Raw genomic sequence first — 20,444 nt, 5'->3', positions numbered from 1 at the left:
TTCTATTGTCCAATGAAAATGAAGACTTTTGCCAAATGTCAATTGCAATATTTAGGATTCAACTTTTTCTCCCCAACACATCTTCTCTCTCTTATTTCAAATTTCAAATTTCTTTTGCATTTCATTTTCCCACACTTTCTTACTTTCATTTTAATTTTTCTCCATTTACTTATCATCACAAAAATTATAATCTATTTTTTAATTTTAATAAAATTAAATATTTATTTATCTTACGGGTCACTATCAACACAATATTTAATTTATTTTAATTGATCATTACACACTTTCTCTATCTTAATTAAAATTTAAAATTTATCTCACATTTTTTTCACACTTTCTTACTTTCTTTTCTAATTTTTTCTCTATTTATTTATTATTCCTAAAAAAACCTATTTTTTAATTTTAATAAAATTAAAAATTTTGTTTTCTCCCGGATCACTATCAACACAATATTTATTTTATTTTAATCAATCATTGTCTTTATTTGAGTAATAATATCCTTATTTTTTTTTATTTTCTCCATCTCAAATTTTTTTATGATTATTTAATGCAATTAAATTTATATGATTATTGTTCATTTTATATTTGTATTTAAATATATTTTATATCGCATCAAAGATTTTCTTTATTTCACGGGTCATTATCAATACAATATCTATTTTATTTTAATCAACAACTACTATTAATTGAGAGATAATTTTTATTTTAAATGTTAAAATTTCATTTTTTTTTCTCCAACTTACAATTTTTTTATATAATTATTTAATATAACTCAATTTATATGATATTTTTCATTTATAATTAAACAATTCATTTTAAATTTATACGTATCTAATTAAATTTTATACAATATCAAATAAATTTACCCGTGCGGAAGCACGGGTATCTTACTAGTTGTTATTTATATTGATAGAGAAAAAGAAAGTCTAATTTAGGCGACTGCGTATAAAATTTGACAATATAGAAATGAAAATAATACTATGATTGTATTTTTTAGGTGACTACGTATTATTTTATTAAAACTATAAATCCAAGCGGTTGGAATAATAATAGCGGGGAAAAAATGGGAAACTATATAGACTTTAAGAATCAGCCAAAACAAAAGTCTAGTTTTTGTGACGTTCGAACAAATTTCACAATATAAAATTTAAAATAATGCCATTTTAAAAATGGTCAATATCAGTTCAGTTTTTTTATTTTTTTGAGTTTAGTAGACATATATCCTCAGTTTAATATTGTCCAATATAAAATTATTAATCTATTTAATTATTTTAAAATATTAATATAATTTAACGAGATATACATCATTTATTGAATGATAAAGTAAAATAATTGTACATTGTCACTGCATTTCCTATTTTTTATTTTATTTTATGAAATTATAAATTTTTTTTACGTGTTCAAACAAATAACATTTAAGGTCTTAGGCGTCAATTTTGAAATGTAACATTAAGTATTGTATGAAAATGTACAATACTAGTTTTATCCTCCTTAAAAAAAAGTTTATTGAATATTTAACCACTTAATATTATTATAAAAAAATTTAATGTTAAATTATTTTACTTTGTAAAAAATAATAACAATAACGCAAAATCTTGCTCTAATATATGGATGTATCAATAATATATTTGGTTCTATAAAACAATGTCAAAACGTAATAGTTTATAAATTGAGCAAAAATAAATTATCATTATTATTATTATTATTATTTTTATTATTATTATTATTATTATTATTAATATTATTATTATTATTATTATTATTATTATTATTATTATTATTATTATTATTATTATTATTATTATTATTATTATTATTATTATTATTATTATTATTATTATTTCATGTTCACTATGCCACTAACATTTTGAGTAATAGTATCTTATGAACTAGCAATAGAGAATTCTCCATTTGTAGTACCGACCCATATGCATCCTCTAAGTCTTTTTCAAGTATACTTTAGGCACCATGTTACTCATCATGATATAAGTTGGGAGAGCTTCAACAACAAATTTAGCTAATGTGACACACCCTGCAAAAGACATTTGATTCTGTTTCCAATTGCTCATTTTGATTTTGACTTTATCCCAAGGTATTGGTAGTTCCTTTGCCTTGGACTCTTCCTTGTCAAAGGCACACCAAGGTACATTCCCAGCTCCTCAGCTTCTTTATACCTTGAGATATGAGTTATTCTTCTTCTCATATGCAGAGGTGTGTTCTTTGAAAACATGATTCTAGTTTTTTTAACACTTACTTGTTGTCCAGATGAAGCACAAAAACATTCAAGACTTCAATGATGCTAGTGATTTGAATTTCGGTTGCTTGGCCAAATAATAAGAGATTATCTGCGAACATATGAGAAACAATTGGTCTTTGTCTTCCAGCTTTCATAGCCTTCCAGCTCTTATTCTTTATTGTATCCATTATCATATGACATAATCTATATGTAGGGTGAAATAGGATCGCCTTCTCTTAGCCGTTACTTTGTCTTGAAATACTCTCCCTTTTGCCCGTTCCAAGTGACACACATTTGAACTATTGTGATAGCTTGCATGATGATTTCTCTAAGCTTATAAGGTATGCCTAATTCTTTAAGCACATTCTCCATATAGCTCCCACTGATTCTGTCATAAATTATGAACATGGCTTCTGAATTTTTTTAAGAAGTTTTAACATACTCTTTTCAATACTTTCTTTAACGAAACACTTATTATGAAAATTTTATAAGAGTTTTGCCAGTTTATATAAGATTCATTTTAAAATATTAGACTCAAATGAGATTCGTAAAAGAACCTATAGTGGATCGGCCTAAACTTCAGGAGTTTTTTCACTCCTTCTCCATGAAGGATAACTAGGTTATCTTGGCTCCATTTCTTTTCTCTAAGATTTTTTACGCAATTTTGCAGTGTGCTGAAACAAAAATTATGGTCTTAATAAATATAATTTTTTTTTATAAGATTCTTGTTTCTTCTTAGGAGCGATGTGGGGGGTTTTGTTGAACGATTTAAATGAATCAGATAAACAACCAATATATACAAATGATAGCATATTATAATAAAAGATAATTATGAACACTGTACCTTTTTGAATTTGTAAGATTGTCGTCGGAGAGAGTGATTATAAGAGGATTCATTACTATGAAATAGGCTTCTTTTCTTTTTTACCTCTTTAAACAGAAATAATGGCGGAGGAAACCTCTAATGGACCTCCACTGTGGGGATTTTCCCTTAGCCTTTAATCTAGGTTGAACTCACAAACCTAGAAGATTTTATATCGGGCTAATTTCGAAGCTGGATAAGCTTTTAATCTAGGCTGAACTCATAAACCTAAAAGATTTTATATTTGGCTTATTTCGAACCTTAGTAAGCTTTCAACCAAGCTGAGCTTACAAGCCAAACCAATGTTTTACACAAGATAATCCTGAACCAATTTGAGATTTTAATATCGGGCTAATCTCAAATCGATGAAAGCTTATAAACAGGTTGAGCCTTCGAACAGAACTGGTAACTTAGTTACTAAATCCCCAAACCAAAGCTTTTAAAGGGTTTAGCTTCAAACCCGAATAAGTAACTACTAATTAGATAAATTATTCAACGAAGAAATAAACAAATGTTCCTTGGTGAATTTACAATACTACCCTTCCAGAATTACACAAATGCCTCACTTGTAAAAGAACTTTCTCAAAAGCACTACGACTAAATTTAAGTGAGAGAAAGTAAAGAATTTTTTATAGAGAGAGTGAGGAGTGACGCATGAAAGCTCACATTTATGGATGTGAAAATATGAGGGAGGTGACATCTATTTATAGGCTAGAGTTTGACATAAAAAAGGAAATATTTTAGGGACAAAATTGACGAGTCAATCGATTGGCACATGCATCAACCAATTGATTGGCCTAAAAGCAATCGTTTAGTAAGTTTTAAAAGTAAAGAAAAGATATATAGCCCTTTCAAATCATTAAGGCACTGCCCTGAACGTTTAGCTAACATTTTTGTACCAACCCAATTGTTTGGATAGAAGTGTCAATCGATTGGACAATATGAAAAATTACACATAAATTTTCGGACATCTCCCAATTCATCTAGCATGGCTTTAAAACCATTTTAGAAATATTTTCTTGAGAAAAAAAGTTATAAAACTCGTTTTAGTGTGTGTTTGTGAATTGTTGTAAAATTGACGAGAAAACTCTTATGCTTTTACAATACTTATTCACTCAGATAGGTCAGGGCAAGCTTTCACACACTTCAAGACTTGTTAGATACTTCAATATTTTATACACTTTCTTGAAATTTACTTTGAGATAAGGCTTAGGTTACATTCCATTTAGGTTCTAATCATCAGAGGATTAGAATTTGTCAAACCCTATCTTAGTATGATTGCATCTTTAAATCGCTTGCTATGCTTGCACTTAAGATGTTTAGCTATCATCATTAAAAGCATAACCAAGAGTAGAGATCTTTCTTCATTACTAACCTGCTAAACATGGTTCCACAAGATGTTATAATGAATTTGGAAATTTATTTGTTTGCTTAATTCGAAAAATAGGAGCGTAAACCATATAGTATCAATTGTGACTGTTCAATCGATATTGTAATTGAGTGGGGATCGAATCCATTTAGGGAATTGACATTACAGAAACTAGTGATAAGTCGGAAACCGAAACAATAGATTAGCTTTTTAATTTTATTCGTAGTCCATTTCTCTTAATCATAATCATAATCGAAACCTAACCACCCCATTCATTTCAATTGGTTGGTTAAATAAATTCAAGATTCCTTTCTATACGACTCGGGATTCCTTTCGATACTATCCTTATAAGCACATTCTTGACCCGTGAGCGACAGCGGATCAAGGAGACACCACTAGATTATATTCCCTCTTGAAACCTGAGTAAAGACCAAGCTTTAATGATTTCCCTAACAGACCTTTTAAATATTTAACCACCACTGATACAAAACGTATCTATCACCATAATAGGGAAAAAGTTTTCACCATATTTCGATATATATGGTAATAAATGATGTGATAGAAAGTGTGTTATTTTTTACCTTGGGGCTAAGGTCCATGGTGATAAAATGGATAGCGCGCATAATTTCACCACGGTTGGAGCTTTCAACGGTGGTGATATGTAAATCAGCCTACTTTTTCCCACAGTTTGAAATTCCAACCGTAGCTAAAATTCAATCAGCCCAACTTCCCCACACTTGTAAGTTCCAAGCATGGCGAAAAGTCAGTCAACCTAATTTCTCATCTTTTTCACATGCTTTGGTTGAAAGCATTGAGAACATCCATTACATCATAGGATATTAAATATTTCTAATACAAAACAAAAGAAGAAGAAGATCAACAACAAAAAACAACAATGATAACAACAACAATACCAACAACAATACCAACAACAACAACAACAAATCAAAATCAACATAATCATTAAACATTAAATCTCAACAATAACAACAACAACAATAACAAACAAAATCAATAGAATTGTTAAAATTAAATCTCATTAACAACAACAACAAAACTAAATCAATATAATCATTAAAGATTAAATCTCAAGAAAAACAAAAACATCAACAAAAAAAAATTAATAAAATCATTAAACATTAAAATTCAACAAAAACAACAACATTAAACATCTTACCTGACACAACAACAACAACATTAAAAACTATTATCGCAAAGTTGAATTCATGATTTTCTTGCCTCATTCAAGTTGGAGAAAGATGATGTTTTTGAGTTTCATTTATGGAAGAAATGATATTTGCAAGATTGTTTTAGTGGTGAAAAATAGTTTCGTAAATGGAAGATGAAGTTTGTCTAAGTTCGTTTAAGGCAAAAGTGAATGAACGTAAAGAGTTATATATATCTTGAAAAAAATGTTTGAGTGAATTTTCACCGCAGATGGAATTCTCAATCGTGGGGAATGTAGTTTGTTTTCAATTTTAAAATAAAAAATAAGAAGACACCACTTTTCACCAAGGTTGGAATTCCAAATGAGGTGAAAAATGGCTTAAAAATAAATAAAAAAACAAAAATAACGGTGTTGGGATTGGACCCCATGATTAGTCAAGTTTTTCCCCAGGCTTGAATTCCCAACTGTGGGGAAAGATTGCTTAAAAATGAATAATAAACAAAATTGTTGGTGTTGGGATTCAAAACGTGTCGGTGAGAGACTTTTCCCTATAGTTAGAAACTTTAACTATGAAAAAGGTTGACTTTATCATTAAAATGAAAGGAACACACCTGATAGAATATATTTTACCTCGATAACTTACTTGGCCAAAGTAATTAATAATTTGTTACAGAATGTACATTTTGTAGTAGTACACCACAAGAAAAAGAAACATGAAAGAAAAAGAGGGACACTTGCTTAAGCCTCATTCAAATATTAATCTTGTGTGTGAGTGAACCATTAACTAAAGCAACAAAGTTACCATACAACATACAACTATAAATGTTTTGACTATACATAAAATTAAAATTACTTAAATAAAGAAATGTAATAAAGAAACTAAAACAATGCAATAATTTGTATTAGGTTACAAGGCTAAAAAAATTATGTGAATTTAGGAAGATTTTTTATTTTTCCATTTATTTCATTCATAGTACATTTTATAACTTTTTATTTGATACAACACAATATTTTATCACTTTAATATGTTCTTGTAGGTATACTTTGTTCATATCTAAAAAAATTCTCAGGATCAACCTTGATTTTAACACTCACCAACCTTTCAAAATTTCCTTTGAAATACTTGCTTCCATAAGTTCTAGCAATATCAATTTTTGTTGTATTAATTTTGAATGACAAATGTTAGAGAGAGAAGCTCCATCTTCTCTCTAACCAGTGTCTCTTTCTCTTAGAACTTATGGAGTGGCAAAGGGTTCAAAGGAAGGGGTTCCGGAACTTAGCCAATAGGTGGGATTGTTTTCCGGCGAACTATAATAGATCGAGTGATTCGAAGGTGGAGGTTTGCTCGTTTTTCTTCTCTGAGTTCCCAGATAGGATCAAGGCTGCTGATATTTTTGCTCTTTTCGGGTGTCATGGCGAGGTGGTGGAGGTGGTTATATCTCCAAGGAGGAATAGGGTGGGTAAGAGATATGGTTTTGCTAGAATGATTAAGGTGACGGATGCTAGGATGTTAGCTGTGAGGCTGGACAATATTATGATAGATGGGAAGAAGATTCATGCTAATGTCCCCAGATTCGTCAGAAATGGTGGCCCAGGTACTTTGGAAGGAAGGAGAGAAACTGCTAAGGGATTCGTTAGGGCCAACGATGATGTATTTAAAAAGGATGGAGGTGTTGGGAGTAGTGCGTATGCAAGGAATGGTTTTTTCGTTCGCAGAGGCGGTTGCGAAGGGGAAGGATAAGATAGAAGATGATAGCGTTCCTGTGTTGTCCTTCGATTCGAATAAAGAAGACAGGAATAGGCTGGAAAAAGCGTTTGTGGGTGAGGTTCTTTTTCCGGGAGCGTCCTATAAGATTCAAACAAGTCTAGAAATGGAAGGAGTGTTTGCTATCAAAGTTACACCTCTTGGGGAAGATTTGTGCCTTCTAGAAGAGACTGAAGAAGGTTACATTAATGAGCTCATAGAGGGTGGACCTTCTTGGTGGGGACAATGGTTCAAGGTTATTAGACCATGGTCTCCCACAGACGTGGATTCAGGCAGGGTCACGTGGATGCGAGTTTACGGGGTTCCATGTCATGCATGGTGTTAAGAGTTTTTTGTATCTTTGGCTAATCATTTGGGCTCTTTCGTGTGTATTGACGAGAATACTGCTAACAAAACTTGTATGGATATTGCGAGGATTCTGATTAGAGTCACTTCCTCGAAGGCTTTGAAAGAGGTCGTGAAGGTGAATGTGGATGGGAAGATGTTCCATATTGTGTTAAGAGAAGACACATACGGTCCTCTTTGGCTTTCAAAGGAGAGATCGGCGGCCAAAACTAAGGTGACGGTGGAATCTAGTTCGGATGAGGAGGAAAAATGGTATAACACGGAAGGGTGTCATGAGGAAGAAGATGAAGCTGGGGAGGTTGACCTTTGCATAAATCCTTTACCCGAAGGTTATGCGGAGGATGGGCTTGATGTGACAGGTGTAGGCAGAGGTAGCGGCGAAGCGGTCTCCAGTTCCCATAATGGTGAAGCTGGTCTTTTTGATACAGCTGTCGCTCAGTCTATAGGAAAGGGGGCCCATAAGAATAAAGTTAATCCAAAAAGTTGTCTTTTGAAGGAATCTGTTAATAGTTCAGAAAAATCTTTTTCGTCCGCTTCAATAGGGACAAAAGTTAGTTGTTCTGTTCCTTTGGAATCGTGTGATTTATTCGAAACGATACAAAGCATCGGGGGAGGAAAGAGTAAAGGGCTTAGGCTTAAAAATAAGATTGGACCTAAGGCCAAGTCTGGACCTTTGACGTGTGGGCCTATTTTAAAATACAACTTGAAGCCCAAGAAGAAATCCAGAGCTGTTGGAGTGGAGGAAGATACGTGGTCTAATCCAATAGTTGCTACCTCTGACTCCTTTTCTCACCAAATGAAGTTTAATGGAGATCATTTTCCTCAAGATGGCGGCGGAGCGTCGGGACCGGGAGGACAACCGGAGGAGTCGGATATTTTGTGTTGCAACAATAGGTTGTTGATGGAGTTGAAGGATGGAGGTGGAGACAGGTTGTACAGAGCGATAGCCGATTTGGGGATTGTGTCAGGACAACCTCAAAGAGATTTCAGGAAGAAGATCAGGGAATTGGAATTGCTGAGTATCTCAAAATTGGAAAGTGATAAGGCGTTTAATAGGGTTCTATAATGATTATCGGTTCATTAAACATTAGGGGGGAGGCAGCAAGGTTAAAAGGCGGAGAATCAATCAGATTATCTGTAAAGGGAAGGCTGATATTTTTATGCTTCAGGAAACCAAACTCAAGGCCTGTTCTACTTCTTTGGCCAGGAGTTTTTGGTTGAAAGATGACATTGAATTTTCTTGTTCCAATTTTGAAGGCTTGTCGGGAGGGATGATGATATTGTGGAGGGTCAGCGCTATGCAGGTTATTTGTAGTTATAAGGGTCCTGGTTTCTTAGGGATAAAGGTGAACTGGAAGGGCAATCTATACTACATCTTCAATATATATTCATCTTGTGTTTCTGCCTTGAAGAGATCCTTATGGAACAATCTTCTGGAACTGAAATCTAGGCATTCTGATGGGGAATGGGTGATTGGCGGCGATTTCAACGCTGTTAAGAATTGTGAAGAACGTGTGGGCTGTTCAGGGGTTTACAACAGGGCAGTGTTCAGAGATTTCTCGTCGTTCATTGATGATAGCGGTCTTTTAGATGTCCCGTGCAAGGGAAGAAGTTTTAGCTGGATTAGTGGTGATGGTAGATCTAAAAGCCGATTAGATCGTTTTCTGGTCTCTAACATCGTTGTGGATCGGTGGGGGGTGGTGGGACAGCTTATTGATCAAAGGGACGTTTCTGATCATTGTGTTGTGTGGCTTGAGAAGGATATTGAAGACTGGGGCCCGAAACCATTCAAATTTAACAATGAATGGTTTCATAATAGAGAGTTCCTTTCTTTCGTCGAAAGAGAATGGAATTGTTTCGAGGTTAGGGGCAGGGGCGATTTCGTGTTGAAGGAGAAGTTGAGGCTCTTGAAGGATAGGCTTAGGTGGTGGAATATCCATGTTTTTGGTAAGATAGAGATGTTAATGGAGGAAGGTGTCAGAGAATTGAATGAATTAGATGAGTTGGGATTGGGGGAGGAGAACATCCAGGAGGATAAGAAGAGAGCCAGTGAGAAGTTTTGGATTAATCTCAAAATTCGGGAAAATATGTTAATTCAGAGGTCACGCATTAAATGGTTGAATGATGGCGATGTTAACAGCAGATTTTTTCACAGGGTGATGAAGAAGAATTTGAGTGTTAATCATCTTGGCCCTTTTGTCTCGTCGGGCAGAATTCTAAGCATGGTAAAAGAGGAAAAGGAAGAGGTTTTTGATCATTTTGCGCGCAAGTTCAAAGAGGAGGATGCGAATAGGCCCTGTATAGAGGGAGTTCATTTTAGCAAGTTGGAAGAGGAGGATAGGCGCATTCTTGTTTCTCCTTTTACTGAGGACGAAATCAAGAAAGCAATTTGGCAATGCGATGGTTCAAAGAGTCCCGGGCCGGAAGGCTTCTCCATTATGTTTTTTAAGAAATGTTGGTTTATCATCAAGAAAGATTTGGTTGATTGCTTCAAAGCTTTTCACGGTGGGGTTGTTCTTTCTAAAGCAATTACGTCATCGTTCTTGGCATTGATTCCTAAAACTAAGAATCCCTTGGGCCTGGATGAGTACAGACCAATATGTTTGGTCGGCAGCATTTATAAATTTTTTTCGAAGATGTTAGCTGGCAGAATTAAATCGGTCATAGGAAAAGTCATTTCGTCCAGCCAATCAGCATTTGTTCCCGAAAGGAAGCTTTTAGACGGAGTGGTTATTGCGAATGAGATTGTCGATTATGCTATTAAGGTCAAGAAGAGTTGTCTTCTCTTCAAGGTCGACTTCGAGAAAGCGTATGACAACGTGAGTTGGTCTTTCCTCCATTATATGCTTTCCTCTATGGGGTTCGGGGAGGTATGGTCGAGGTGGATGGAGGCTATGGTCTTTTCTAGTCATATGTCGGTTATGGTGAACGGTTCTCCCACAAAGGAGTTTGCGGTGGAAAAGGGCTTAAGGCAAGGAGATCCCTTATCTCCTTTTCTCTTTGTCGTAGTAGCGGAAGGGCTGAAGGGGATTATCAACAAGGCAGTGGTAAATGGGAGTTACGCGGGTTTTTCTATCAAATGGAGATGCTTTATAGATGTACTACAGTTTGCGGATGACACGCTCCTTGTGGGGGACGGTAGTTGGAGCCAGTTAAGGGCTATTAAAGCGGTTTTGAGAGGATTCGAAATGGTATCGGGTCTAGGCATTAATTTCAATAAGAGCAAACTCATCGGTATCAACATTGATTCGCGCTTTTTGGAAGTGGCGACGACGTTTTTGGCTTGCAAGAGAGAAGACTTGTCGTTTAAGTTCCTTGGTGTGTACATTGGGTGCAATCCAAGAAGGATCCGTTCGTGGGAGCCGTTGTTGGCTAACATAAAGAAACGGTTATCTAGTTGGAAGGGACAGTTGCTTAGCTTTGGCGGAAGGCTCACCTTATTGAAGTCGGTCCTTAGTAGTTTGGCAATATTCACCCTTTCGTTTTACAAAGCCCCGAAGAGGATTGTGGAGGAGATCACCAAGGTGCAAAGTAGGTTCTTATGGGGTGGTGGAGGAGATAGAAGATGCATTCATTGGGCGAGTTGGGATACGGTTTGTTCTCCGATCGATAGGGGCGGACTGGGTTTACGGAGGATAGATGATTTTAACGTTGCTCTTCTATGTAAGTGGAAGTGGAGAATTTTACAAGAAGAGGGCGCCTTATGGCATGAGGTTTTGACGGCGAGATACGGTGATTTGAAGTCTAAGGCTATCATCGGAGCAACACGCATCAAAGGGAAAGGTTTGTCATCGATTTGGTGGAATGATTTGCTAGCGTTGGATAAGGCTGTGTCCAAGGACTTTTTCAATTTTCAATGTCGGTTTAACATGGGAAACGGGTATCATATTCCGTTTTGGAATTCGTTATGGATTACGGAGGGAATTTTGAAATTGTTATTTCCTATACTGTTTTCGATTTCTGAATTGCAGGAGGTGTCCATAGCTGCGATGGGGGGATGGCAGAATGGAGAGTGGTTGTGGGGCTGCTTTGGTGTCGCGAACGAGCTGCTGAATATTGGAGTGATCGCGGCAGAGATGGTTCAGCTGCAGTTGCTTCTCAGTTTGGTTTCTCCTGGTTTGCAAACAGTAGACAGTGTGGTTTGGTTTCAAAACAGGGAAGGGTGTTTTACGGTAGCGGATTGTTTCAGCAGGATCAATTCGTTTCGCGTAAGGTATGGTCCTTTGGAGCGGTTTGATGCGGCGATGGAGCTGGTTTGGCGTTTACAAGCTCCTTTAAAGGTTTTGGCTTTTGGATGGAGGTGTTTCTTAGATATTTTACCGACCAAAAACCATCTCGTTCGCAAAGGCATTCTGAATGCTTCCAATTCTTGTTGCATTTTTTGCGCTGCTGTCACCGAATCGGCAGAGCACTCTTTGTTACGGTGTCATGCTGCTGCTTTAGTTTGGCGTGACATGGCGGATTGGATTGGTCTTGTTGGTTTTTCGGGGAAGACTTTTAAGGAGATTTTTGTTGAGTGGTACAGGTTCTGTAAACATTAAAATGTCAGGAAAGGCAAGGAAGGTGTGGTTTGGTTGGCCACTTGCTGGACAATCTGGTTGGTTCGAAACGAGATAGTTTTCAAGGATGCGGTATGGAACGTATCGGACATGGTTTGGAGGGTGAAAGTTTTGGTTTGGAGATGGGTTAGCATAGGGAAAATTGTTCAATCCAATTGCAGCTTTTATGAGTTCTCTAGAAACCCTTTGCATTATTTAGTCTAGGGAGCAATTGGTGAGGAATTTTTCTTTTCGTGGTGCTGTTTGTGTTTTCTTCGCTTATGGTTGTTTCGATGTAATATTCTTTGAGAACTTAGGTTCTCCTATCAATGGAATCTTGCTTATAAAAAAAATTTTGTTGTATTACTTGGATGATTGGCACCAATATCAGCATCCCTATAACTAAGAAATGCTTCCCTTGGAGAATTTGAAACATAGGGTGTCATGAATTTATAAAACGACCTTGAAAAGCTCACGTGACGTTCAATAGATTCAACAGATCCATCACTCCAACTATTAAAATACTGAATCTTGAACAAATTTCCAGCTCTGTGAAGAAATGGAGTTTGCGATGGCAATATCTCTTCCATTCTTCCACCATAAGGATTCCATTGCATAAACAAAGTCTCACCTTCAATCATTTGTTTCCATATAGATTCTAAAGTTGCCTTTGGAATAGGCCTCTTCACATAATCTGATTGACCTTTGAAATAACCTGCTTGAGGTTCCTCCAACAATGCCTCAAGAGGAGTACCAATTGGTCGACCATACGCAAAAAGAGTGCTATTAATCCAAGGCATTGAAAAACAATCACTTTTTTTCAAACCTAATTCAGGAAAACTTTCACTTAGCAAAAGTAAAAGCCTTTCTGTTGTTCCCGAAAATTGACCAATAAAACTAACTTGCACTTCATTTTTTGTCCCATTACCAATTTGAACAACAGGTTGCACTCTAATGAAAAGATCTTTATGCAATTTTGGTGCAACTAGTTGCCATTTGTAAACAACATCAGTTGCACCTTCATTCACATTCCTTTTCACATTGAAAACAGTAATTTGTGATGGTACTTGAACTAATTTGAGTTTCCATGATAGAATAACACCAAAACTAGTGTTAAGAAATGTGGTTGGGCCTAACTCAACCCTACAAAACCGGCTTGTAAGGTGAGGATTGCCCCCACTTATAAGGACATGTTCATGCCATATATTGTCCGATGTGGGACTCTTAACACACCCTCTCACGCCCAGGACCTAGACAACTGGAGCGTGGAAATAAATGGTGGGTGGTCCGATAGCGGAAACCATAGAAGGTGGCCCACCGGATCTTAAACCAGGCTCTGATACCATGTTAAGAAATGTGGTTGGGCCTAACTCAACCCTACAAAACCGGCTTATAGGATGAGGATTGCCCCCACTTATAAGGACATGTTCATGCCATATATTGTCCGATGTGGGACTCTTAACAACTAGCACCACCGCCACCTCTTATAGCCCAAAACAGATCTTCTCCCATTGATTTTCTATCAAATATGTTACCAATATTGGCATCGACTATTATTGCATCAATGATATTATCAACAAAAAGACCATATTTTCTCATCAAATATCCATAGCCACCACCAGAAAAATGGCCACCAGCACCTAAAGAAAAACAAACCCCAGCTGGGAAAGCAAGATAATTGCTTTTCTTTGCAATGTTATAATAAATCTTACCAACTGTTGCACCCGAATCAACCCATGCTGTTTCTTCTAGTAAATTGATATCAACTTAATTGATATTAAACATGTCGATTATAACAAAAGGCACGTCTGATACATATGAGTAACCTTCATAGTCATGGCCTCCACTTCGAATTCTGATTTGAATATTGTTACTTTTGGCACATATGATTGTTGCTTGGACATGAGAAGAATCTTTTGCGGTTATAATGGCCAAAGGTTTCGGTGTAAATAACATTAGAAGCATGGGAATTATGAGAAAAACAAGTGAGAAAATTTTGAGCTGGTGATAGTGATATTGCAGTTGAAATAGACATGAGAATTGTTAAGGTTGTCAAGAGAAAAGATGATTTCCGCATTGTTGTCATGGTATAATAATTTTGTTTGCTATTATGTTGTGTTTCTCTTTGTTCATCCACATTGCTATTTATATTGATATAGAAAAATAAAAGTCTAGTTTAGGTGACGGCCAATGAAATTTCACACAGTAGAGAAATGAAGATAATATAATTTTAAAAATGGTCAACATTAGTTCAGTTTTTTTTTCCTTTTTATAAGACTGTGTAATTTTTTAAGTGTTTCAAACTAATAACATCTTAAGGGCTTATGCGTCAGTTCCAATTATTAAATATTTTAATACTTAATGTTATTATAAAAAAATAGTTAAATGTTGAATAAAAAATATATTTGTCAAAAATTTTTTTTTGAAAGGCTATATATATATATATATATATATATATATATATATATATATATATATATATATATATATATATATATATATATATATATATATATATATATATATATATATATATATATATATATATATATATATATATATATATATATATATATATATATATAAGTGGAGAGACACTAATGGCCAAAGTACAAGTGCACTCGAAACCGGCACAAGAAGTACCCATCCCGAGAAAAACATACAACAAAGCTCAAACCAAAACAACAAAAAACAATTCCAACTGCAAAACGGGTGGAGTAGAGCCCACAGAAAAACATAATCTAGACAAGACTATATCTCCCCAAAACAAGGACACCTAAACAAGCAAAAATCTCAGGGGACCAACAAAAACACTCCCGAATGGAGGCCGCAGCTGAGAAGGAGCGAAAATGTCCCACATACTTACTGACATACCATTTCCAAGCCAAAATAATGCTCTTATCTTCCACGTCTTTTGATGTCACCAAAAAACTTTAAAAAATTATATCATTCCTAGATTTCTAAATTGACCAGACCATGGCATGCCAAATCATCCACAGCCCCCTCTACTCCTAGAACTCCCCTAAGACCATCTTCAATGGTAGTTTCTTCTATTGAGTTCTCCACCTGTACCATTAATTTAATAATTAAATATTTAAAAAATTTGTCATGTCATAATAGAGTTGCATTGCAATGCAACAACTAAAACATTGTAATACCCAATCAAATCAAGTTATGAGGTAAAGTTGTGGGACCCATATCAGATTTTTATTAAAGTTAAAATTAAACAAATTCTTTTAATATGATGTGGCTTAGTGGGTCCCATAAAGAACTCAAATGTAAGTTGCACCATTGGAGATGCTCTAAGAGGACTAAATATTAGGGGTGGCAAACGGGCATGTCCGCCCCATTTAGACCCGCCCCGCAAAAGCCCGCGAAAAAATGGGGCAGGGCGGTGCGGGCTTTTTTAAGAATGCGGGTCTAAAACCTTGTCCCGCCCCGCAAAAAAGTGAGGGCGAGGCGGGGAAAGCCCGCGGACATTCGGTTTTTTAAGCCTAAAAATAGTAAAATTCAATGAAAAAACAAATGTCCGCAAAAGTCCAAAAAAAACGGGACAGGGCGAGGCGGGCACATTAAAGAGAACGGGCCTAAAACCTTGCCCCGTCCCGCGAAAAAGTGCGGATAAAACGGGCTTTCCCCGCGGGTCGGCCTGTTTTGCCACCCCTACTAAATATCTGAAAAAGAGCAGAGATATCTCTAAGCAGAACAATGCTCCGCCCCAACTATCTAAAAATCCATACCAGACAGAACAAGCGATCTCAGAAAAGTCAAAAATATTAACATTAATTAATGTATGGATGTATTAATAATGTATTTGAAGCTCTAAAAGACAATTTTAGAACTATTTTCATCAAAAAAAATTTGTTTGGGTGACAATACTATAAATAATAAGTTTTAAATTGAGCAAATATAAATTATTATTATCATTTAGTATTATTATAATTATTATTATTATTATTATTATTATTATTATTATTATTATTATTGTTGTTGTTGTTAATGTTAATATTATTAATATTTTAGTATTCTTACAAACAATATCTATTTAGTTACATTTTCTATATTTTTTTAGATTTTCATTTTACTATGATAATATATATGTATCTTTAAAATAGTTATTTTGATATATAATGATTATATTGAGTCTTAATTTTTTCTATAGAAACGATTAAATTATTTTGTGTGAGTTTAGACTTTTAATTTACATAAAATAATTTCAGTTAAACTAAAATATAAAATTGAAGATAAATATATCCATTGAAAATAAATGCCAAATAACCATTTAAATCTATCCATTATCATATTATATATATTTATATAATCATAAATTATTTAATTATTATTTACCAAAATTTAAAAAATACACTTATTTACTAAAATATTAAATTATTTAAACTTTAAATATATCCATTAACAAATACTTCATTCGTTTTATAATAAATGTCGTTTTAGCAGATAAAATTTATTTTTAAAAAAATATCATTCTCATTTTTTAATTTAATAAAAATATTTAATAAAGATGATTATTTTTCAATTCTATCATTTAACTATTATTCTATATACACTACTTTTAATATCTTCAGACAATGTTATTATAATATATATATATATATATATATATATATATATATATATATATATATATATATATATATATATATATATATATATATATATATATATATATATATATATATATATATATATATATATATATATCGGATCAAATGACACAAATGTGTCAAACTTAATAATATGACACCTTTGATAATTTTTCATCCCATATCCATATAACAAAATCTACTGTTGGATTGAATGGTATTATCTTATAGATCGTGTCTATAAAATTTTACATCAATCGAAAATCATTTGGTATGTTAAAGAGAATGATAAAACTTAACGGTTTTCATGAACTTTTGTAAGACGTTAGTTTTTATGTATGTCGTAGATATACCAAATGATTTTCGATTGATGTTAAATTTTATACACCCAATCTATATCAGTGGCGGAGCCAGGAATTTTATATAGCCTGGGCAAAAAATTTAACTGAAAGTTACATTTGACAATATATAAATAGTCATAAAGTGTGCTACATAAGAGAGATGAAACTTCACTTGCGAATAGTGTGCTAAATAAAATTAACAGGTAAATGCCCTCTCTGAGACTTCTTTGCGGTGAATGTTCGAATAATATCAACATCTTTAAGTGACTTGAATATCTCCCGCTCCGTGTAACATATCATCAAGTCATTGAACCACACATCGTTGATCTTGTTGCGCAAATTAGACTTGATAATCTTCATTGCTGAAAAAGTTCTTTCAACAGATGCTGTCGACACCAGCAATATCAAAGCCAACTCAATGAGCTTGTAAACCAATGGAAATACCAAATGTTTCTCAGTTTGAACCATCTTCATAGCCAAACTTTGAACATCTTCACAAGAAGTAAAAGAAGCATGCCTTTTCACTTGATGTACATAAGTCTCAAGTTGCTCCCTTATTGTTCCACGGTCATCATCAGAAAAGTCTGCATGATAAATATTAGCAAGACGAGCAAGCTTATCAACATCAAACTTGGAAAAAGAGTTCTTGGGGTCAAGACATGAGAAGCAATCCAGCACAACGTTACTTCCTTCACAAAATCGGTGATCCATCTCCACACATATTTTATCAATAGCAACATAAAAAATCTCTGCGCGGTAATGGTGAAGATTAGTGACAGTTCTCCCTTCTCTTCTTGAACATCCGTGGACCGGTATTTCTTCATCCATATTTGGCACCGGAATACTTTGAGTAAAACAAAATTCTTGGACATCACTAAATAAATCATTCCAACCACTCTCTCTCAATATAGCCAATCGAGCTTTAACATCATCAACTAATTCCATAGCAAGCACAATATTAAGATCTTTTGTTTGCAAGATTTTTGAAAGTTCATTAGTGATACCAAACAACTTTAACATAAGCTTCAAAATGAAAGCAAATTTAAAGCTCTCCATTTTTTCTATCAAACCCGCCGCTTGAGATGGTCCACGTCCATCTTCATCAACAATACTAAGCACCTCTAACACGGAGGACCACATCTGATCCAAACGAATCAAGGTAGTATAATGTGAACCCCATCTAGTATCTCCGGGTCTAGTGAGACTAGATGATTGGTGCAAGCCCTTTCCTTGAGATATCTCACCACTCTCAAGTTTATTCAAAATATCTTGGTGTTGTGCCTCCTTCAAAGCATCCTTTCTCTTGCAAGATGCACTTGTTGTGGTTACAATCAAGGAGATGTACTCAAAGAAATCATGAATAGATGAGCAACTACTAGCAACAGACACAACCACCAATTGTAAACGGTGAGCATAACAATGGACATAGAAAGCATAAGGGTTTTCATCTAGAATCTTTCTTTGTAAACCATTAAACTCACCTCTCATATTTGAAGCCCCATCATATCCTTGCCCTCGTATCCTTGAAATAGATAACGTATGATGATCGAGAATACCATAAAGGGCATCCTTTAGTGCCTCAGATGTAGTATATTTGACATGATATAGAGCAATAAATCGTTCCACAACTTTCCCTTTGTCATTCAAGAACCTAGAAAAATAAGTAAAAATTCAAATGTATTCGTCTATGTTTGAATGAAATTTACAAGTTTAAGTTAATAATTGTAGTATTTTCAATAACAAACTCATTGTACTAACCTCAACATCACCGCCATTTGTTCTTTGACAGATATATCACGTGACTCATCAATAAGAATAGAGAATTGTCTATCACCAAGCTCTTCCATAATCACCTTCGTAACTTCATGTGCACAACACGTTGCAAGCTCCTTTTGAATGTCACCGGAAGTCATAGTGCAATTTTTTGGACCACGATCAAAAGCATCTCTTACTTTTTCATCATTAGATTTTACCCAATCCACCATCTCTCTAAAATTTCCCTTGTTTAGAGAAGTAGAGCTTTCATCATGGCCACGAAAAGCAATGCCTTGTGCTAAGAGATATCTAGTACAATCTGAAGAACAAGTTAAACGGATCTTATACAATTCTTCTGATTCCTTAGTTGCTCTAGCAAAGATACTTGTCACACTTTGTCTTTGATTATTATAATCATCATAGTGCTTCACACATGAGTTGTGCTTACTATCATGACTACCAATATGATCTTTAAAGCCTTTGGATGCATGCTTCCAATCCTTAAATCTGTCTTTGTTGAAGACTTCATAACCAAAGTGTTCGGCCCTCCCGGGCGGCTTAAAGAGAAAGCAATAGAAATAATAAGTTGCATCCTTTGACTCACTGTATTCAATCCATGTATAGTTCTTATACCATGCTTTACAAAATGCTCTTGAATACTTCCCAAATTGAGTACGAGGAAATCTTGCTAAATCTGGTTGCGTTGGACCCTTCAATATATATGCCCTCCTCACTTGGTCTTGAATATCCGGAGCATACTCATGAATTTGTTTCCTACATCCTGGATCACGCACAATCTCATTTGGATTAAACTCGTTGGCCACATTAGGGGGTGTTTCTTCTACTTCGACTTCCGGTGGCTTAACATTCACTTTCTCAATACTTGTTCTATGAACCAAAAACTTCCTCATCTCTGAAACGAATTTTTAAGTAAACAATTTATAACACACAAATTGACGAGACCGAATAATTAAATAAAATAAATAATTCATAACAACAAAATTAAAAGAGAATTTTATTATTATGAATGACCTATTAAATTAACCAAAATCTTTGATACTATATTAGAACCCAAAAAAAAAGAGTAGAGTTTCTGTTAAAATAAAAACTACAATATAAATATTAGAAGAAAAAATGAACTATCATTCATTCTAAATTAAACTATGTAAAATTGATCTAAATTGAACTATGTAAAATTGACCTATATTAAACTATGTTAAATCAAGATACATATATGCATGATAAAAAAAAGGATGAAACAAGAAACTGAACTATGAAATTGACAATAAATTGAAACATGCTACTTGAACTATTGTTATAATATAATATAAATATATAATACTAGTATTGTATTACTATAATAACTAATAGAATAACTAATAAGAAGACAATTAGACAAATGAAAAGGCATATTACCCTCTGGCTCTGCAAGTGTGCTGGAAAGTGACGTATGGAGAGAGGAAT

The 20,444-nt window shown here is 34.3% G+C and overlaps 1 protein-coding gene and 1 pseudogene across 1 annotated transcript; both read right to left on the bottom strand.

Annotated features, from left to right (window-relative positions):
* Positions 1-12,303: 12,303 nt before the first annotated feature.
* On the bottom strand, positions 12,304-14,369 carry LOC131607517 (berberine bridge enzyme-like 17; annotated as a pseudogene).
* A 3,042-nt stretch (positions 14,370-17,411) lies between these two features.
* On the bottom strand, positions 17,412-19,891 carry LOC131607516 (uncharacterized). The gene is made up of 2 exons (XM_058879515.1): positions 18,984-19,891; positions 17,412-18,876 (listed from the first exon to the last, which is right to left on the bottom strand). The coding sequence occupies exons 1-2, from the start codon at positions 19,889-19,891 to the stop codon at positions 17,412-17,414; spliced, it is 2,373 nt and encodes a 790-aa protein (XP_058735498.1).
* Positions 19,892-20,444: the final 553 nt, after the last annotated feature.

The sequence above is a fragment of the Vicia villosa genome, linkage group LG5 (genome assembly GCF_029867415.1).
Source record: "Vicia villosa cultivar HV-30 ecotype Madison, WI linkage group LG5, Vvil1.0, whole genome shotgun sequence".
In the NCBI taxonomy this organism is placed as follows: Eukaryota; Viridiplantae; Streptophyta; class Magnoliopsida; order Fabales; family Fabaceae; genus Vicia; species Vicia villosa.
The sequence above is the reverse complement of the archived record's forward strand: the minus strand, read 5'-3'. Positions and strand labels throughout refer to the sequence as shown.